This window comes from Mobula hypostoma, chromosome 23 (genome assembly GCF_963921235.1).
Source record: "Mobula hypostoma chromosome 23, sMobHyp1.1, whole genome shotgun sequence".
NCBI classification, from domain to species: domain Eukaryota; kingdom Metazoa; phylum Chordata; class Chondrichthyes; order Myliobatiformes; family Myliobatidae; genus Mobula; species Mobula hypostoma.
Genome location: NC_086119.1, coordinates 37027831 through 37043229, shown reverse-complemented (window position 1 = coordinate 37043229; position 15399 = coordinate 37027831). Strand labels below are relative to the sequence as shown.

The following is a 15399-nucleotide window of genomic DNA, read 5'->3' as shown; positions in this document are numbered from 1 at the left end:
TACTTTAGAAATCATTGTTCTTGGATTGCAACATGACTGAGTGAACATAAGGCAAGAAGAACAGAACATTCTGATAGAACAGAAGGGAGGAGAACGGGATGGATGCCATATCTGTCAAGCATTTTTTACAGAACCATTCACTTGGCAGAACTCAGTAGCAATTTTGTGAATGAGATTCACCAAGGTCTGCAGACTTATTGAGAATAATGAACTCCTCTGCATCAAGATGTCTTGGCAATAGTTTATAATGTCTTCTGCTTACCAGAGATTCCCAGACGCTGTTGAACTAAGAAGGCTCAGGCATCAAACTCAGAGGTAGCTTCAATAAAATCCTCAGTGTCCATTTGATCTGGCAGCCTTTCGTGCCACAAAAGACTGAATAGACCCAAAATTCTGAAGCGGACATAATACCCTTAATCTCTACGAGTCTGTTGTGACATCTGCATTTGATGCTCTATGGGAGATGAGAGAGTTACAACCGGATGAGAAACTCGTGTCCATAAATAATGGGACTTCATTCAGCCATATGGCTCACACAGACCAGCCAGTGAGAGTACAAAGAGACAGCACAGACATAACGCAGATATCTGATGTGCTTGAACCATTTTGCCACCTAAGCTGCTCAGGGAAACCTTGCAGACCTCAACAGAGTGAGTTCAAGATTTGTAGCAGCATGCCATATGCTCCAAAACAATGTAGTCATTAAGGTTCAGGCCTTGGCACTAGGTGTATGGCAATGGTTGCAGATCAGAGTGAGAAAGAGCATTTTGGCTATTGGTTTCCTCTCTAGGCATGGGGCTCAGAGAGCTTTAAAAAAACAAGCTGGGTCCTCTGTATTTGGACAAGGTGAGGTGTAAAGTGAACAGGGGTGGAGATACAAGATGCTAGCACTGAGTAGTAACATTCAGCCCATGCCAAGATTGCTTGATGTTTGACGCACAATGAAGACTATTAAGATCTGGCTGGAGGGGGCTGACTCTGCTCTTCAGCACCAATTTCAGCACACAGACTGGAGCGTGTTTGCTGCCCATGCCATCACAGACTCTCAGATTAACATTGATTTATATACCAACTCTGTCCTTGAGCACATCAACAAGTGTGTAGGTAGAGTGACATCACAAAAACAAATAAAAGTTTTCCCCAATCAGAAACCATGGATGAACAGAGAGGTTCGCCTCCTGCTCAAAGCCAGAGATTCAGCCTTCAGGTCTGGAAACCGGGAGGCTTACAGCTCAGCCAGGGCCAACTTGAGGAGGGGAATCTCTCAGGCTAAACACATATACAGAGAATCGAGGAGCAGTTCAACTCCTCAGACCCCCGGCGTATGTGGCATGGCATATAGGTCAGTACAGACTTCAAACCACCTAGTACTGTGCCCCCTTCCAGCTCTGCTTCCCTCCCTGATGAGCTCAATTACTTCTACGCTCCCTTTGACCGATAGATCAAGGAAGTCACCCTCAAAGCGGATCTCCCACCTGGTGAACTGCCTCTCTCACTTTCCACCTCCGATGTTTGCGCCACCCTGAGCAGAGTGAATGTATGGAAGGCGGCTGGTCCGAATGGAATACCTGGCTGTGTGTTCAGAGTCTGTGCAGGGCAGTTGGCCGGGGTCTTCACGGACAATTTTAATCTGTCCCTGGCCCAGGCAGTTCAAAATCGCCACCATCGTGCCAGTGCCGAAGCATTCCACTGCCACGGGCCTGAATGACTTCCGCCCAGTTGCATTCACCCCCATCATTGCAAAGTGCTTTGAGAGACTGGTTCTATCACATCTGAAATCCTGTCTGCCCACTACCCTGGACCCCCATCAATTTGCCTATCGCATCAACAGGTCAACAGAGGACACCATCTCCACGGCACTTCACTCTGCCCTGACCCACCTGGACAGCCCCAACTCTTACGTCAGAATGCTGCTCATTGACTTTAGTTCGGCATTCAATACTGTGATCCCCTCCAAGCTGATCGCCAAACTTCGCCAGCTTGGTATCAGCGTCTCCCTCTGCAACTGGACCTTGGACTTTCTGACTAAGAGACCCCAATCAGTTAGATTAGACAACCTCACCTCCTCTATTCTCACCCTGAACACCAGCGTGCCTCAAGGCTGAGTGCTGAGCCTTCTTCTGTACTCCCTTTTCACCTATGACTGCGTTCCTGTACATGGTTCTAACTCCAGAATCCAGTTCGCAGACGACACCACAGTAGTTGGCCTGATCAGAGGGGATGATGAGACGGCCTACAGGGACGAGGTCCAGCACCTGGCTGCGTGGTGTGCCGACAACAACCTGGCCCTTAATACCCAGAAGACCAAGGAGATCATTGTGGACTTTAGGCATGCTAGGAGTCACACTCACGTCCCCATCTACATCAACGGAGCTGTAGTGGAGCGTGTATCAAGCTTCAACTTCCTTGGTGTCCACATTTACGAGGATCTCACCTGGTCCCTGATCTCACCTCCATCCTGATCAAAAAGGCCTTTATTTCCTGTGGAGCATCAAGAAAGCTCACCTCTCTCCCGCGATACTGACGGACTTTTACCACTGTACCAGTGAGAGCATACTCACCAACTGAGACCTCCTTATCCTATCATCTCCTTCTTCAGTTTCAGACACTCCTTGGGATCTTTTTTGTCTACATGGTGAGGCCTCCCCCTGCTCATTACTCATGCCTTCCAGCAACTCCGATCCCCCTGTCACTTGGCTGAGCTCAGCTTCATTCCCAGTTACTTTAGGGCCCAGTCTCCCTTCATTGTCCAGCTGTAAGCCCGCTTGTCCACTGCTAGTGCACCCCCCCCCATTTCATCCGCCTCAGCGTGAGAAAGGTTGGGAATCTCTTCATCAGTTATAGGGGAGTTTGTGAAGGGTAGCACGTACCACACCCCATTTCCTCATCCTCCGAGTCCGTATCACATTCAGGGGTGGGGTCAGGTCTAATCCTTCCTGCTGCTGTTCCATCGGATCCCCCACGTCACTGCAGACTAGGTGTAGGGTCCAGATCAGGCTCTGGGTCACCTCTTGTCCCAAAGGTAGAGGTGGTTCTGATGGAGAATCTCGACTGGTCCATTCCCATCCTCTGGTTTCATTGGTACATTTGGCATCTGATTCTCCACTACACAGGGCGTAGCCACCCAACAGTCAGCCAACGTACAGTTCTCTGATAGCCCCAAATCCTTTATGAGGACTCTGTCTCCAGGCATTAGTTGGGAGAACCTAATCTTTTGATTATACCTCTTTTTCCTTGATTCTGCTTAGTAGCCAAGACCTCAGTTAGTTCATAAGCCTTTTTCAGCTCCCTTCTCATATCAGACACGTACTTCCGATAAGTTTTCTGTGATAGATCCTCTTTGCCAGTCTCAAAACAGAGGTCGACGGGCAACCTCGCTTTGCGCCCAAACATCAGATAATATGGCGAGTACCCGGTAGCTTTATTCTGTGTACTGTTGTAGCAGTGGACCAGGTGTCCAATATGTTGACCCCATTTGTTCTTTTTACTGAACTCCAAGGTAACAAGCATGTCTAGCAAGGTCCGATTGAACCTCTGGGGCTGGGGATCACCGTGCAGGTGATAAGGCTTAGATCTCGACTTCTCAACTCCAAACATGCTCAGTAACTCATGTATGAGCCTACTCTCGAAACCACGGCCCTGATCGTTATGCATCCACCTGGGGAAGCCAGGTTGCAGTAAGCTTGTGGAATGGCACCATCAGAGGATCCCAAATGATCTATCGATCGATTCTGCCCTTGCTTTTCCCCCATGATGGAAAACTGGTGTTTGGCTTTCATTCTAGGGACAGCAATGCTCTCCCACTCTCCGTCCCTGTCCAGTGCTTCATGTGCACATCGGGACCATGCATTGGCATCAATGTTCCAACTCCCTGGCCATTACTTCAGGCTGAAATCATAGGCAGACAATGCTGCCAACCACTGATGGCCCTGTGGCATCCAATTTCGCCAAGGTCAAGATATAAGTTAATGGGATGTCCGACCTCACCTCAAACTTTGCACTGTATAGACAATTATTTAGCTTACCCACCATACCTGCTTCAAGGCCAGGACCTCCAACTTGTGTGTTAGGTAATTTCACTCAGAAGGTGACAGACTCTGGCTAACAAATCTGACAGGTCTTGACCCTGTGCCCTGATCCTAATACAGAACACCCCCTAAGCCCTCTCTGCTAGCATCTGTATGCAGTACATATTGCAATCGGGGGTCTGCAAAAGCCAGCACAGGTGCTTTAGTCAGCAGCTCCATCAGCATCTGAAAGACCTTTTCACATTTTGCATACCATCTTGCTTGAAAGGCTCCGAAGGTCTAAGATAATCTTTACCATCCTGTTCTCTTGTGCTCCTCCCTTTCTTCCCCAAGGGACGGTAACCGCACTGCTGTTGATTTAAAGAGCAACTCACTTTACAGTAGCCTTTCATGAAGCTCCGATGGTACCCACAGAATCCAAGGAACAAGTGCAGGGCGCTCACAGTCTGGGGCCTTGGCCATATGGTTACCGCCTCTATCTTAGATGGATCCATACCTACTCCATTCCATGAGACTATGTGCCCCACATAGTTGACAGGCGTCTTGCAGAAATGGCACTTGTAAGTTTTAACCCTTCAGTTTTCAGGCAGCCCAGCACCTTCAGTAGCTTTGCTTTGATTTCCTCCAAGGTGGACTCGAACACTATGAAGTCACCCAGATACACCAATACCTCAAGTAAGTTCATATCCCCCACTGTTTTCTCCAAGATACACTGGAAGGTCGCAGGGGCCCCCGATATGCCCTGGGGCATCCTTTTGAATGGAAGAATCCCAGTGCACATATGACTGCCGTCTTCTCCTTGACAGCCTCACTCATGGGAATCTGATAATACCCACTCTTCAAGTCCAGCACATTGAACCACTTCCCACCACTCAGACAGGCCAACGAGTTCCTGATTCTTGGGACCATATACTGGTCGGGGACTGAACGCCTGTGGAGTGTCATCTGGATGGTGTGGCAAGTGCACTTGGAACAACACAAATCAAACTTGTCAGTAGAAAAGAGGTCTTCCAGCTTCAACACCTTCTCTATCAACCTTCTCTTCCAACCTCCAGTTTCCCAACATCTCTCTCCACTTTGGTACCCGGGGGCTCATTCTCCAAATGTTTTCCCGTACTTCACTCTCCCGACTGAAGCGTCCCTGTTCACCACAGTTACAACAGACAATACCGGTCGCTCCCCTTCCCGAGGGACCCCATTCACTAGCAGCCCTCTGCTTAGTCCATCCCCTTCGTAGGTCCAATTCCCTGTTGGCTTTGTCGTGCAGGGTGGCCACACCCGCCAATGACAACCAGGACACTTCAGTCCTAAACTCTGCCATGAGCTCCTTTACCACTCCCTGGGATGGGCTATCAGCGGTCACTTCAGCCAAGGGGACTACTACTGAGGACTGTACCCTGCTGACAGGGGCCTCCTGTGCCTCCATCACATTCTCCTCTCTTACTTCTCTGATCAGCTCGACAAGTGAGGGAGGGGACGCGTCTTATGAGACATTCAGAGACGCCAAACGATCAAGTCCTGCGACTGCACCTTTCGCCACTTGGTTAATTCTTAACTGATTCCCCTCAGCCGTTTGAATGGCCCCTCTACACCACAAGCTGTCTCTCTAGCCGAAAAATGTAGGTGGGAAGATGCTCCTCTTTTTCCCGAAGCATGTTCTGAAACCCCGTCATAAGCTCCATTGGGCTTCCTGTCGCGCCAAAAACATTTTCTAGCACTTGCATGTAGCCTGCAGAGGTAGCAAAGGGGATCTGTGTCTTTAACGGTCTCAATATGTCAGTAGCCGATCCCCTCAGACTCTCTACCAGTCGCTGTCTTTTCATATCATCAGAGCTCTGCCGCTAATCCAGTCTCTGAGAGATCTGCTCTGCCCAAGTCTCATACTCTTCCTTCCCATCGGGGGTGGCAGTATCCCCCAGAACATGCTGAGCAGGCGGTAACAGAGACTTGGAACCTAGGCTTTTATTTGTCAGGGAGGTAAGGGCCGCTACCAAGACAGGATGCCCATCCCTTGCTGGAGGACTCGTTAGACCTTCCACATCAGACCACTCCTTCCCCTCGCTCCGCAGAAATAAGAGCAACTAGTCTTCAAAGTCCCCGCCCACAGCTACAGGAAACTTGGCTTCTGATTCAGCACACTCACCTACACTACCCTCCTCCTGGAAAGTGTGGCCCTTCCTGGGGCCCCAATAGTACCAGGCAGATCCACTGTCATTACGTCAGCACTAGTCTAAGCTAAAACAAAGTCTCTGCCCACCATTTTGCCAAACCTCCGTTCCATGATCGTAACTGTTCCTAATGGTACTTAAAGCCTGGATTAACAATTCATCACAGATACGAATGTCCACCCCACTCAATATACATGCATTCAATACCGGTAACCCTGTGGATTCGCACCACTGCTCCATCCCTGCAGCGTCCATAACCACGTATCTTAATTACGTTACTTGACAATAGTTTAACACAGGATTAAACACTCAATGCACTGGATAAATGCTCAGAGCAATCACGCAACATCCAACAATATCAATCTGGGACAATACCCCACAAATGAAATTCTCCTGGTTTCCTTGGCTGTCTAAGTCTAGGAAATAGTAAGGGACAGAGGGTCCAGTGAGATGGAGGAACTGAGTGAAATACATGTTAGTAGGGAAGTGGTGTTAGGTAAATTGAAGGGATTGAAGGCAGATAAATCCCCAGGGCCAGATGGTCTGCATCCCAGAGTGCTTAAGGAAGTAGCCCAAGAAATAGTGGATGCATTAGTGATAATTTTTCAAAACTCGTTAGATTCTGGACTAGTTCCTGAGGATTGGAGGGTGGCTAATGTAACCCCACTTTTTAAAAAAGGAGGGAGAGAGAAACCGGGGAATTATAGGCCGGTTAGCCTAACGTCGGTGGTGGGGGAACTGCTGGAGTCAGTTATCAAGGATGTGATAACAGCACATTTGGAAAGCGGTGAAATGATCGGACAAAGTCAGCATGGATTTGTGAAAGGAAAATCATGTCTGACGAATCTCATAGAATTTTTTGAGGATGTAACTAGTAGAGTGGATAGGGGAGAACCAGTGGATGTGGTATATTTGGATTTTCAAAAGGCTTTTGACAAGGTCCCACACAGGAGATTAGTGTGCAAACTTAAAGCACACGGTATTGGGGGTAAGGTATTGGTGTGGGTGGAGAATTGGTTAGCAGACAGGAAGCAAAGAGTGGGAATAAACGGGACCTTTTCAGAATGGCAGGCGGTGACTAGTGGGGTACCGCAAGGCTCAGTGCTGGGACCCCAGTTGTTTACAATATATATTAATGACTTGGATGAGGGAATTAAATGCAGCATCTCCAAGTTTGCGGATGACACGAAGCTGGGTGGCAGTGTTAGCAGTGAGGAGGATGCTAAGAGGATGCAGGGTGACTTGGATAGGTTGGGTGAGTGGGCAAACTCATGGCAGATGCAATTTAATGTGGATAAATGTGAAGTTATCCACTTTGGTGGCAAAAATAGGAAAACAGATTATTATCTGAATGGTGGCCGATTAGGAAAAGGGGAGATGCAACGAGACCTGGGTGTCATTATACACCAGTCATTGAAAGTGGGCATGCAGGTACAGCAGGCGGTGAAAAAGGCGAATGGTATGCTGGCATTTATAGCGAGAGGATTCGAGTACAGGAGCAGGGAGGTACTACTGCAGTTGTACAAGGCCTTGGTGAGACCACACCTGGAGTATTGTGTGCAGTTTTGGTCCCCTAATCTGAGGAAAGACATCTTTGCCATAGAGGGAGTACAAAGAAGGTTCACCAGATTGATTCCTGGGATGGCAGGTCTTTCATATGAAGAAAGACTGGATGAACTGGGCTTGTACTCGTTGGAATTTAGAAGATTGAGGGGGGATCTGATTGAAACGTATAAGATCCTAAAGGGATTGGACAGGCTAGATGCAGGAAGATTGTTCCCGATGTTGGGGAAGTCCAGAACGAGGGGTCACAGTTTGAGTATAGAGGGGAAGCCTTTTAGGACCGAGATTAGGAAAAACTTCTTCACACAGAGAGTGGTGAATCTGTGGAATTCTCTGCCACAGCAAACTGTTGAGGCCAGTTCATTGGCTATGTTTAAGAGGGAGTTAGATATGGCCCTTGTGGCTACAGGGGTCAGGGGGTATGGAGGGAAGGCTGGGTTCTGAGTTGGATGATCAGCCATGATCATAATAAATGGCGGTGCAGGCTCGAAGGGCCGAATGGCCTACTCCTGCACCTATTTTCTATGTTTCTATGTTTCTATGAATACATACTTCGGTCCCACCTACCCGCAAGATTGAGACAACTCTCCCACCCTCTCTGTGGATGCTGTGTTATTTGCTACCCTGTTACAACTCAGTGCCAAGAAATAACAGAGAGCACGTTGCATATGATTAGAGGAATTGTATTTATGAATCTTAATTTACCTAAAGGGTTAATAAAGAAAAGAAAGATAAAAAAAAACCAAAATAAGCCCATTATATTTAAACAGTCAAATGTGCACAAGTTGGAGCTCAACTCTTCCCAAAATTCATATTCACCGATCCTCAGTTGACCTCGGCGCCTGGCTCCATCGAATCACAGTCTACCACCGAGTCGAATCCTATGATCCATTTTCTCCAGCGTCTCCTCTCTTCATCTCCTGCCGAACAAAGGACCAACCTTAAGTGTCCCTCACAAAGCCTCTCCCCCAGTGTTCTCTTGAACCTTCTCCCAGTTCTACCATTCTAACTGGATGACTCTCTTCCTCCACTCCCTTATCTTCAACAATAACCCAAACAGACTGCTCTTACAGAACTGCAAAAATGAAATTCCTATAGCATAGCAGTAAAAACGTGAACCAGGGTGTTACAAAACAAATGAATATGGAGCAGAGCAATGGTAGAGTCATCATGAGGGAACTAATTCCAGGGAACCTGAAATAAAAATAGAAAATGCAGGAAACTATTAACAGATCATGACAATAGGTCAAAAACGTAAATTTTTCTCTCCAGATGACTCCCAATGATTGTTTCCAAAAATTTCTGCTTTTATTACACACTTCAAGTGTCAAGATCCTGTAGTTAATGGGGGTTTAAGAAACCATGTGAGGTGTTATTCTTTTTTTAAAAGAACGGACGAGATGAGAGAGTTGAAGATTACCAGAGGGCTACAGTTATCTGGATTTATAACCTTTGCCATCATTGTTGGTGCACTCATGGTAGTAATGTAAGGCCACAGAGCTCTATGAACCTGTATATAAAATGTCAGGAATGGTCATACAGGAAGAATTAGGACCCATATGTAGTTAGGCTCTCTAAGTGATCCAATGAAATGAATAATCAAACTTGACTTTAGTAAGTGCTCCACTTCCATATGCAGATTCTGAGGATGTTCAGAGCAATCTGATCAAGCAAAATGCTGCACAGGAAGCTGCCAAACAATTGGATGAAGTGATCAAAGAGACAAGAGGAAGGTGAGTAATAACCTTGAAAACAACACCCTTCTACAGGCTAATCAACAAATAAATGTGTTTTCAGTAACTTGATGATGGAACCAGTTTAGATTTAGAATTACTGATGGTAGTTTTATACTGATTGATCTGCAAGTAAATTGTTAATTACCTGAACCAAACCATACCTATCTTCAGCTCTGCAAATCAATCGTTACGGTTATTAAAGTATAATTCAATGTGCTTTCCTTTCTTTAATCTACTCTTAATTACAGGAAATGTACCATTTTCTGGTTCATTTGCTTCATCAGTTTCATCCATCTAGGCACTTTAGTTTTCCACTGGATTAATTACATGAAACATATCTGGAAGCCTTGGGCACATTTATTAAAATTATAAGGCTTAAAGTGCTTTGCATCTTTTGTAAAAGACTTGAAAAACATGAAACTTCAGGTGAAGTCCCTGGTGATATCTCTCAGCAGATTTATTTTTATTTATTGACCATTAATGAGATAGCCCTGAAATCTGCATTTTTCCAAAGTGTTTATTGTAAATAGCATTTTTAAGAAATCATTGTCAGATAATAATATTTATAATCTGATCAGTAAGATTAAATTTATACCTCTGCAAAATCCAATCATTTGGATCCAGATTTGTGCATGTACCTCTCTGTACATCAGAAATAATGCAATCAAACATTGAATTAAATCATCTTTGAAAAATAGACCTGAACCTCTTCAGCAGTAATTTCCACAATGGCCCACATTGACCCTCTTTTGTCTGAAAGCTATTTTGCTGATCCACTACTTTTGTAGGTGTTGGTATAACATTCAAGACACTTCATATCATTGTGAAGTCTCAGAGAGTTTGAAATTATGTATAAACGTACTTGACAGAAGCTCGTCCACACATCATAGGTTGAAAGTGTAACACCTTGAATGGTGGGCATTAATGAAAATGTTCAACAAGTGAGCTCGGAGCTTCTATAGATATCCATAGGAGCTTGGCTTCAACTTGTCAACATACCTATAAGTAAAAAGTGGGGAGAGATTAGAGACCTGCAAATAATCCAGAAACTCTGGCACTTCAGAACTACCAAAGTCCCAAACATGCCACATTATTGAATTTTATATAATTTGTATATTCAGGTTGCTGTAAAACCATATTGTTCACTCTGATTATATCATAATAATCTTGTAGAAACGTATGTTCAAAGCGTATGAGTCTTGAAGCTATCATTAGTTGGGAAAATGCTTGAAGCTATCATTAGTTGGGAAAATGCTTGAAGCTATCATTAAAGAAGAAATAGCAAGGCATCTGGAAAGAAATGGATCCATCAGGCAGATGAGGCATGGATTCAGCAAAGGCAGGTCCTATTTGACAAACTTACTGGAGTTCTTTGAGAATATAACAAGCACAGTGGATAGAGAGGAACAGATGGTTGTTATTGACTTGGATTTCCAGAAGACGCTTGATAAGGTGCCACATAAAAAACTTATCAATAAGATAAGGATGCATAGAGTTGCAAATGGTGTGTTAGCATGGATAGAGGATTAGTTACCTAATAGAAAGCAGAGAGTTGGGATAGATGGGTGTTACTCTGGTTGGCAATCAGTGGTGAGCGGTGTACCGCAGGGGTCGGTGCTAGGCTTGCAACTGTTCAAGATATACATTAATGATCTGGAAGAGGGGACTGAGTGAAGTGTATCTAAGTTTGCTGATGGTGCTAAATTGAGTGAAAAAGCAAATAGTGCAGAAGATACAGCGAGTCTGCAGAGAGATATAGATAGGTTAAGTGAGGGGGCAAGGGTCTGGCAGATGGAATGCAATGTTGGTGAATGCAAGGTCATTCCCTTCGGAAGGAAAACTGAAAGAGCAGATTATTATTTAAATAGTAAAAAAATTGCAGCACGCTGCTGTGCAGAGGGACTTGGGAGTGCTTGTGCATGAATCACAAAAGGTTGGTTTGCAGGTGCAGCAAGCTATCAATGCAGCAAATGGAGTGTTGGCCTGCATTGCTAGAGGAATTGAATTTAAGAGCAGGAAAGTTATGCTGCCAATGTGCGGGGTACTGGTGAGGCCGCACCTGGGGTAATGAATGCAGTTCTGGTCTCCTTCCTTAAGGATATACTGACTTTGGAGGTGGTGCAGAGGTGGTTCACCAGGTTGATTCTATAGATGAGGGAGTTAGACTATGAGGAGAGATTGAGTTGCCTGGGACTGTACTGCCTGGAGTTCAGAAGAATGAGAGGAGATCTTATAAAAACATATAAAATTATGAAAGGGATAGATAGAGACAGGAAAGCTGTTTCCACTGGTAGGTGAGGCTAGAACTAGGGGACATAGCCTCAAGATTCGAGGGAATAGATTTAGGATGGAGATGAGGAAGAACTGCTTCTCCCGGAGAGTGGTGAATCTATGGAATTTTCTGCCCAATGAAGCAGTGGAGGTTACCTCAGTAAATATATTTAAGACAAGGTTGGATAGATTTTTGCATAGTAGGGGAATTAAGGGTTATGGGGGAAAGGCAGGTAGGTGGAGATGAGTCCATAGCCAGAACAGTCATGATATGATTGGATGGCGGAGCTGGCTCGACAGGCTTATGGCCTTCTCCTGCTCCTACTTCTTACGTTCTCATTTCTTATGACTCATCACAAATCACAATTTTGCTCAAATTAATTTGTGTCTGTCATGAAACCCATCAGATTGTTGTTCTTTCCTGTGTTAGTGGCAGAGGAAATGGTGATAACACATCCCTGGCATCTTTACATGACCTGACTTTCTTCAAGCAGCTGGCAGCAATGAGAAGACATATGGTGCAAAGTGCTGCTAATGTGGAGGCTTCAATGACACACAAGCTTCATGTGGAAGAGCAATGGACAATCAATATAACAGGTCAGTTTAAAAATGTTTCAAGCACATAACAAATAGGAGGTCATCTGGCCTCTCAAGCCTGTTATGCTGTTCATCAGCATAGTTGTTGATCTTTTATGTCGACATCATTTTCCAGTTTCACCCTTTGATTTCCTCAAAGAACAGAAATTTGTCAATCTGTATTTGCAATCAACATAATGACTAAGCCTCCATAGGCACCCATGGTAAAGAATGTCAAAGATTCAACATCTTCTCAGTGAAGAAATGTTTCCTCAATGTGGCCTACTTCTGGGTTTCAATGAACTCAGCAGCTCATGCAGCATCTACGGAGAGGAATGAACAATTTATTCCTCTCCATAGATGTTGTCTAACCTGATGAGTTCCCTTAGCATTTTGTCTGTTATACTCTAGATTTCCAGCATCTGCCGAATCTCTTATATTCGTATTTTCAATCAGTGTCTACTCCTCAGTCTGGAGAAGTATTCTCAATGCATCTGGCCCATCGATCTTTTTAAGAACTTCATAAACTTTGATGAGATCTCCTCAAGCTCTTCTGTACTCTAAAGAATACAATCCCAGTCCTCTCAATTTAACATATGAAAATCTACCATCTGTGGAAATGCAAGTATGTCATTTCTTGGAAAAGGATATTAAAAATATACACAATAATGCAATTGTGTTCTCACCATGATTGTGTACAATTGCAATAAGATTTCTTTATTCTGGTGTTTGACTTCTCTCATTATAAAAGCTAAGATATAATTTGCTCTCTTAATGAATTACTTCACCTACACATTGACCTTCCAGAACTCAAGTACAAGCACAAACGAGTACTATTTAATATCAACAGTGCCCAGTCTCTCACCATTTAAAAATACCATCCTTTTTGTTATCAGCACCAAAATGATCTTTTTTTAAAAATATGTCCCATCACTTGTCTCCTCTGAAGTTCAAGTTCAATCTCAAGTTTATTTTCATCTGATTGTACATATCTACAACCAAATGAGACAATGTCCCTCTGGCCTACAGTGCACCCACAAAATATATGTCAGGCACAGTGCGTAAAACAAAATAAAACTGTGTAAAACAGTACAGGTAAACAGTAAACAGCTCAGAGTCACAGTGATGAGATTTCAGTGGTGGCAGGGTATTCATTAGACTCACAGCACGAGGCAGGAAGCTGCTTCCCAGTCTGGCAGGCCTCGTCCTGATGCTCCTGTACCTCCGTTCTAATGGTAGTGGATCAAAGATTGTGGGATGGGTGGTAGGGCTCCACAACAATGCTGTAGGTCCTTTGTATACAACGCTCAGTGAGGTGGTGAGGGAGACTCTGGTGATCCTCTTGGTGATTTTTACAATCCTCTGTAGGGTGCGATGCCTTGCAGCTTCTGTACCACACAACGATGCAGACAGACAAGGCACTCTCGATGGTGCTTCTACAGAAAATCATGCCTTTCAATGCATTCTCCTGATCAAACACAGTCAAACCTCCACATATTCATTCATAGTTCCCATCATTTAGATTTACGGCCCTATATGCACATAGAAATACACCCCTTTCAAACTGATTGTAAAATTCTATCATGTTATGGTTGCTCCGCTTGTTGACAATATTATCAATCAACCATTTCTCATTTCACAAAAAAAGGTCTAAAATAGCCTTTACTTATTTATGGAGTCATAGAGCCGTAGAAAAGTACAGCATAGAAACAAGCTCTTTGGTCCATCTCGTCTAGCCGAACCATTTAAGCTGCCTAGTGCCATGAACCTGCACTTGGACCACAGCCATCCATACCCCTACTATCCATGTACCTATCCAAATTTCTCTTGAATGTTGAAATCGAGCTCGCATGCACTACTTGTGCTGGCGGTTCATTCCACATTTTCACCACCCTCTGAGTGAAGAAGTTCCCTCTCATGCTCCCCTTAAGCTTTTCACCTTTCACCCTTAACCCATGACCTCTAGTTGTAGTCCAAACCAACCTCAGTGGAAAAGCCTGCTTGCATTTACCCTATCTGTAATCCTTATGATTTTGTATACCTCTATCAAATCTATCTGCAATTTTCTATGTTCCAAGGAACAAAGTCCTAACCTATTCAATCTTTCCTTATATCTCAGGTCATCCTGTCCTGGCAACATCCTTGTATATTTTCTCTGTACTCTTTCAACCTTATTCACTTCTTTCCTGTAGGTAGGTGACCCAAACTGGACACAATACTCCAAATTAAGCCTTAGACAATCAAAGTCTCATACAATCTTAACATAACATCACATTCTCTGTACTCAATACTTTGATATATGAAGGCTTTCTTTATGACCTTATCTATCTGTGTCATCTCTTTCAATGAATTATGTACCTGCATTCACAGATCCCCTTATTCTACCGCACTCCTCAGTGTCCTAACATTCACTGGTTTGTCCTACCGAAGTGCAACACCTCGTACTTGTCTGCATTAAATTCCATCTGCCATTTTTCACTCTATTTTTCCAGCTGGTCCAGATCCTGCTGCAAGCTCTGATAGTCTTCCTCACTGTCCACTACACCCCCCTAATCTTGGTGTCAACTGCAAATTTGTTGATCCAGTTAACCTCATTATCTTGTAGTTCATTATTATAGGTGACAAACAACACCAATCCTTGTGGCACTCTACTAGTCACAGGCCTCCAGTCAGAGAGGCAACCATCAACTACAACTCTCCGTTTATTCCCACAAAACCAATGTCTAATTCAATTTACTACCTCATCTTGAATACCAAGTGACTGAACCTTTCTGACCAACCTCCCACATGGGACCTTGTCAAATGCTTTGTTAAAGTCCAGATAGATAACATCCATTGCCTTGCCTTCCTGAACTTTCCTGGTAACTGGCTCAAAAAACTCTATAAGATTGGTTAGACACGACCTACCATACGCAAAGTTATGCTGCCTATCCCTAATCAATTCCTGTCTACCCAAATCAATCCCTTAGAATACCTTCCAATAACTTTCCCAGCACAGATATCAGGCTCACCAGCCTATAATTTCTTAGTTTTATTTTTTAGAGCCTTTCTTAAACA

The 15399-nt window shown here is 44.4% G+C and overlaps 1 protein-coding gene across 2 annotated transcripts in view; it reads left to right on the top strand.

Moving 5' to 3' along the window:
• The window catches only part of LOC134336677 (myeloperoxidase-like), a 76848-nt gene that overhangs the window by 11731 nt on the left and 49718 nt on the right, over positions 1–15399 (top strand). For both annotated transcript variants that reach the window (XM_063031035.1, XM_063031034.1), the window contains exons 3-4: positions 9399–9492; positions 12197–12363. In XM_063031035.1, the coding sequence (XP_062887105.1) occupies positions 9399–9492; positions 12197–12363 (261 nt within the window). The remainder of the gene's footprint in view (positions 1–9398; positions 9493–12196; positions 12364–15399) is intronic.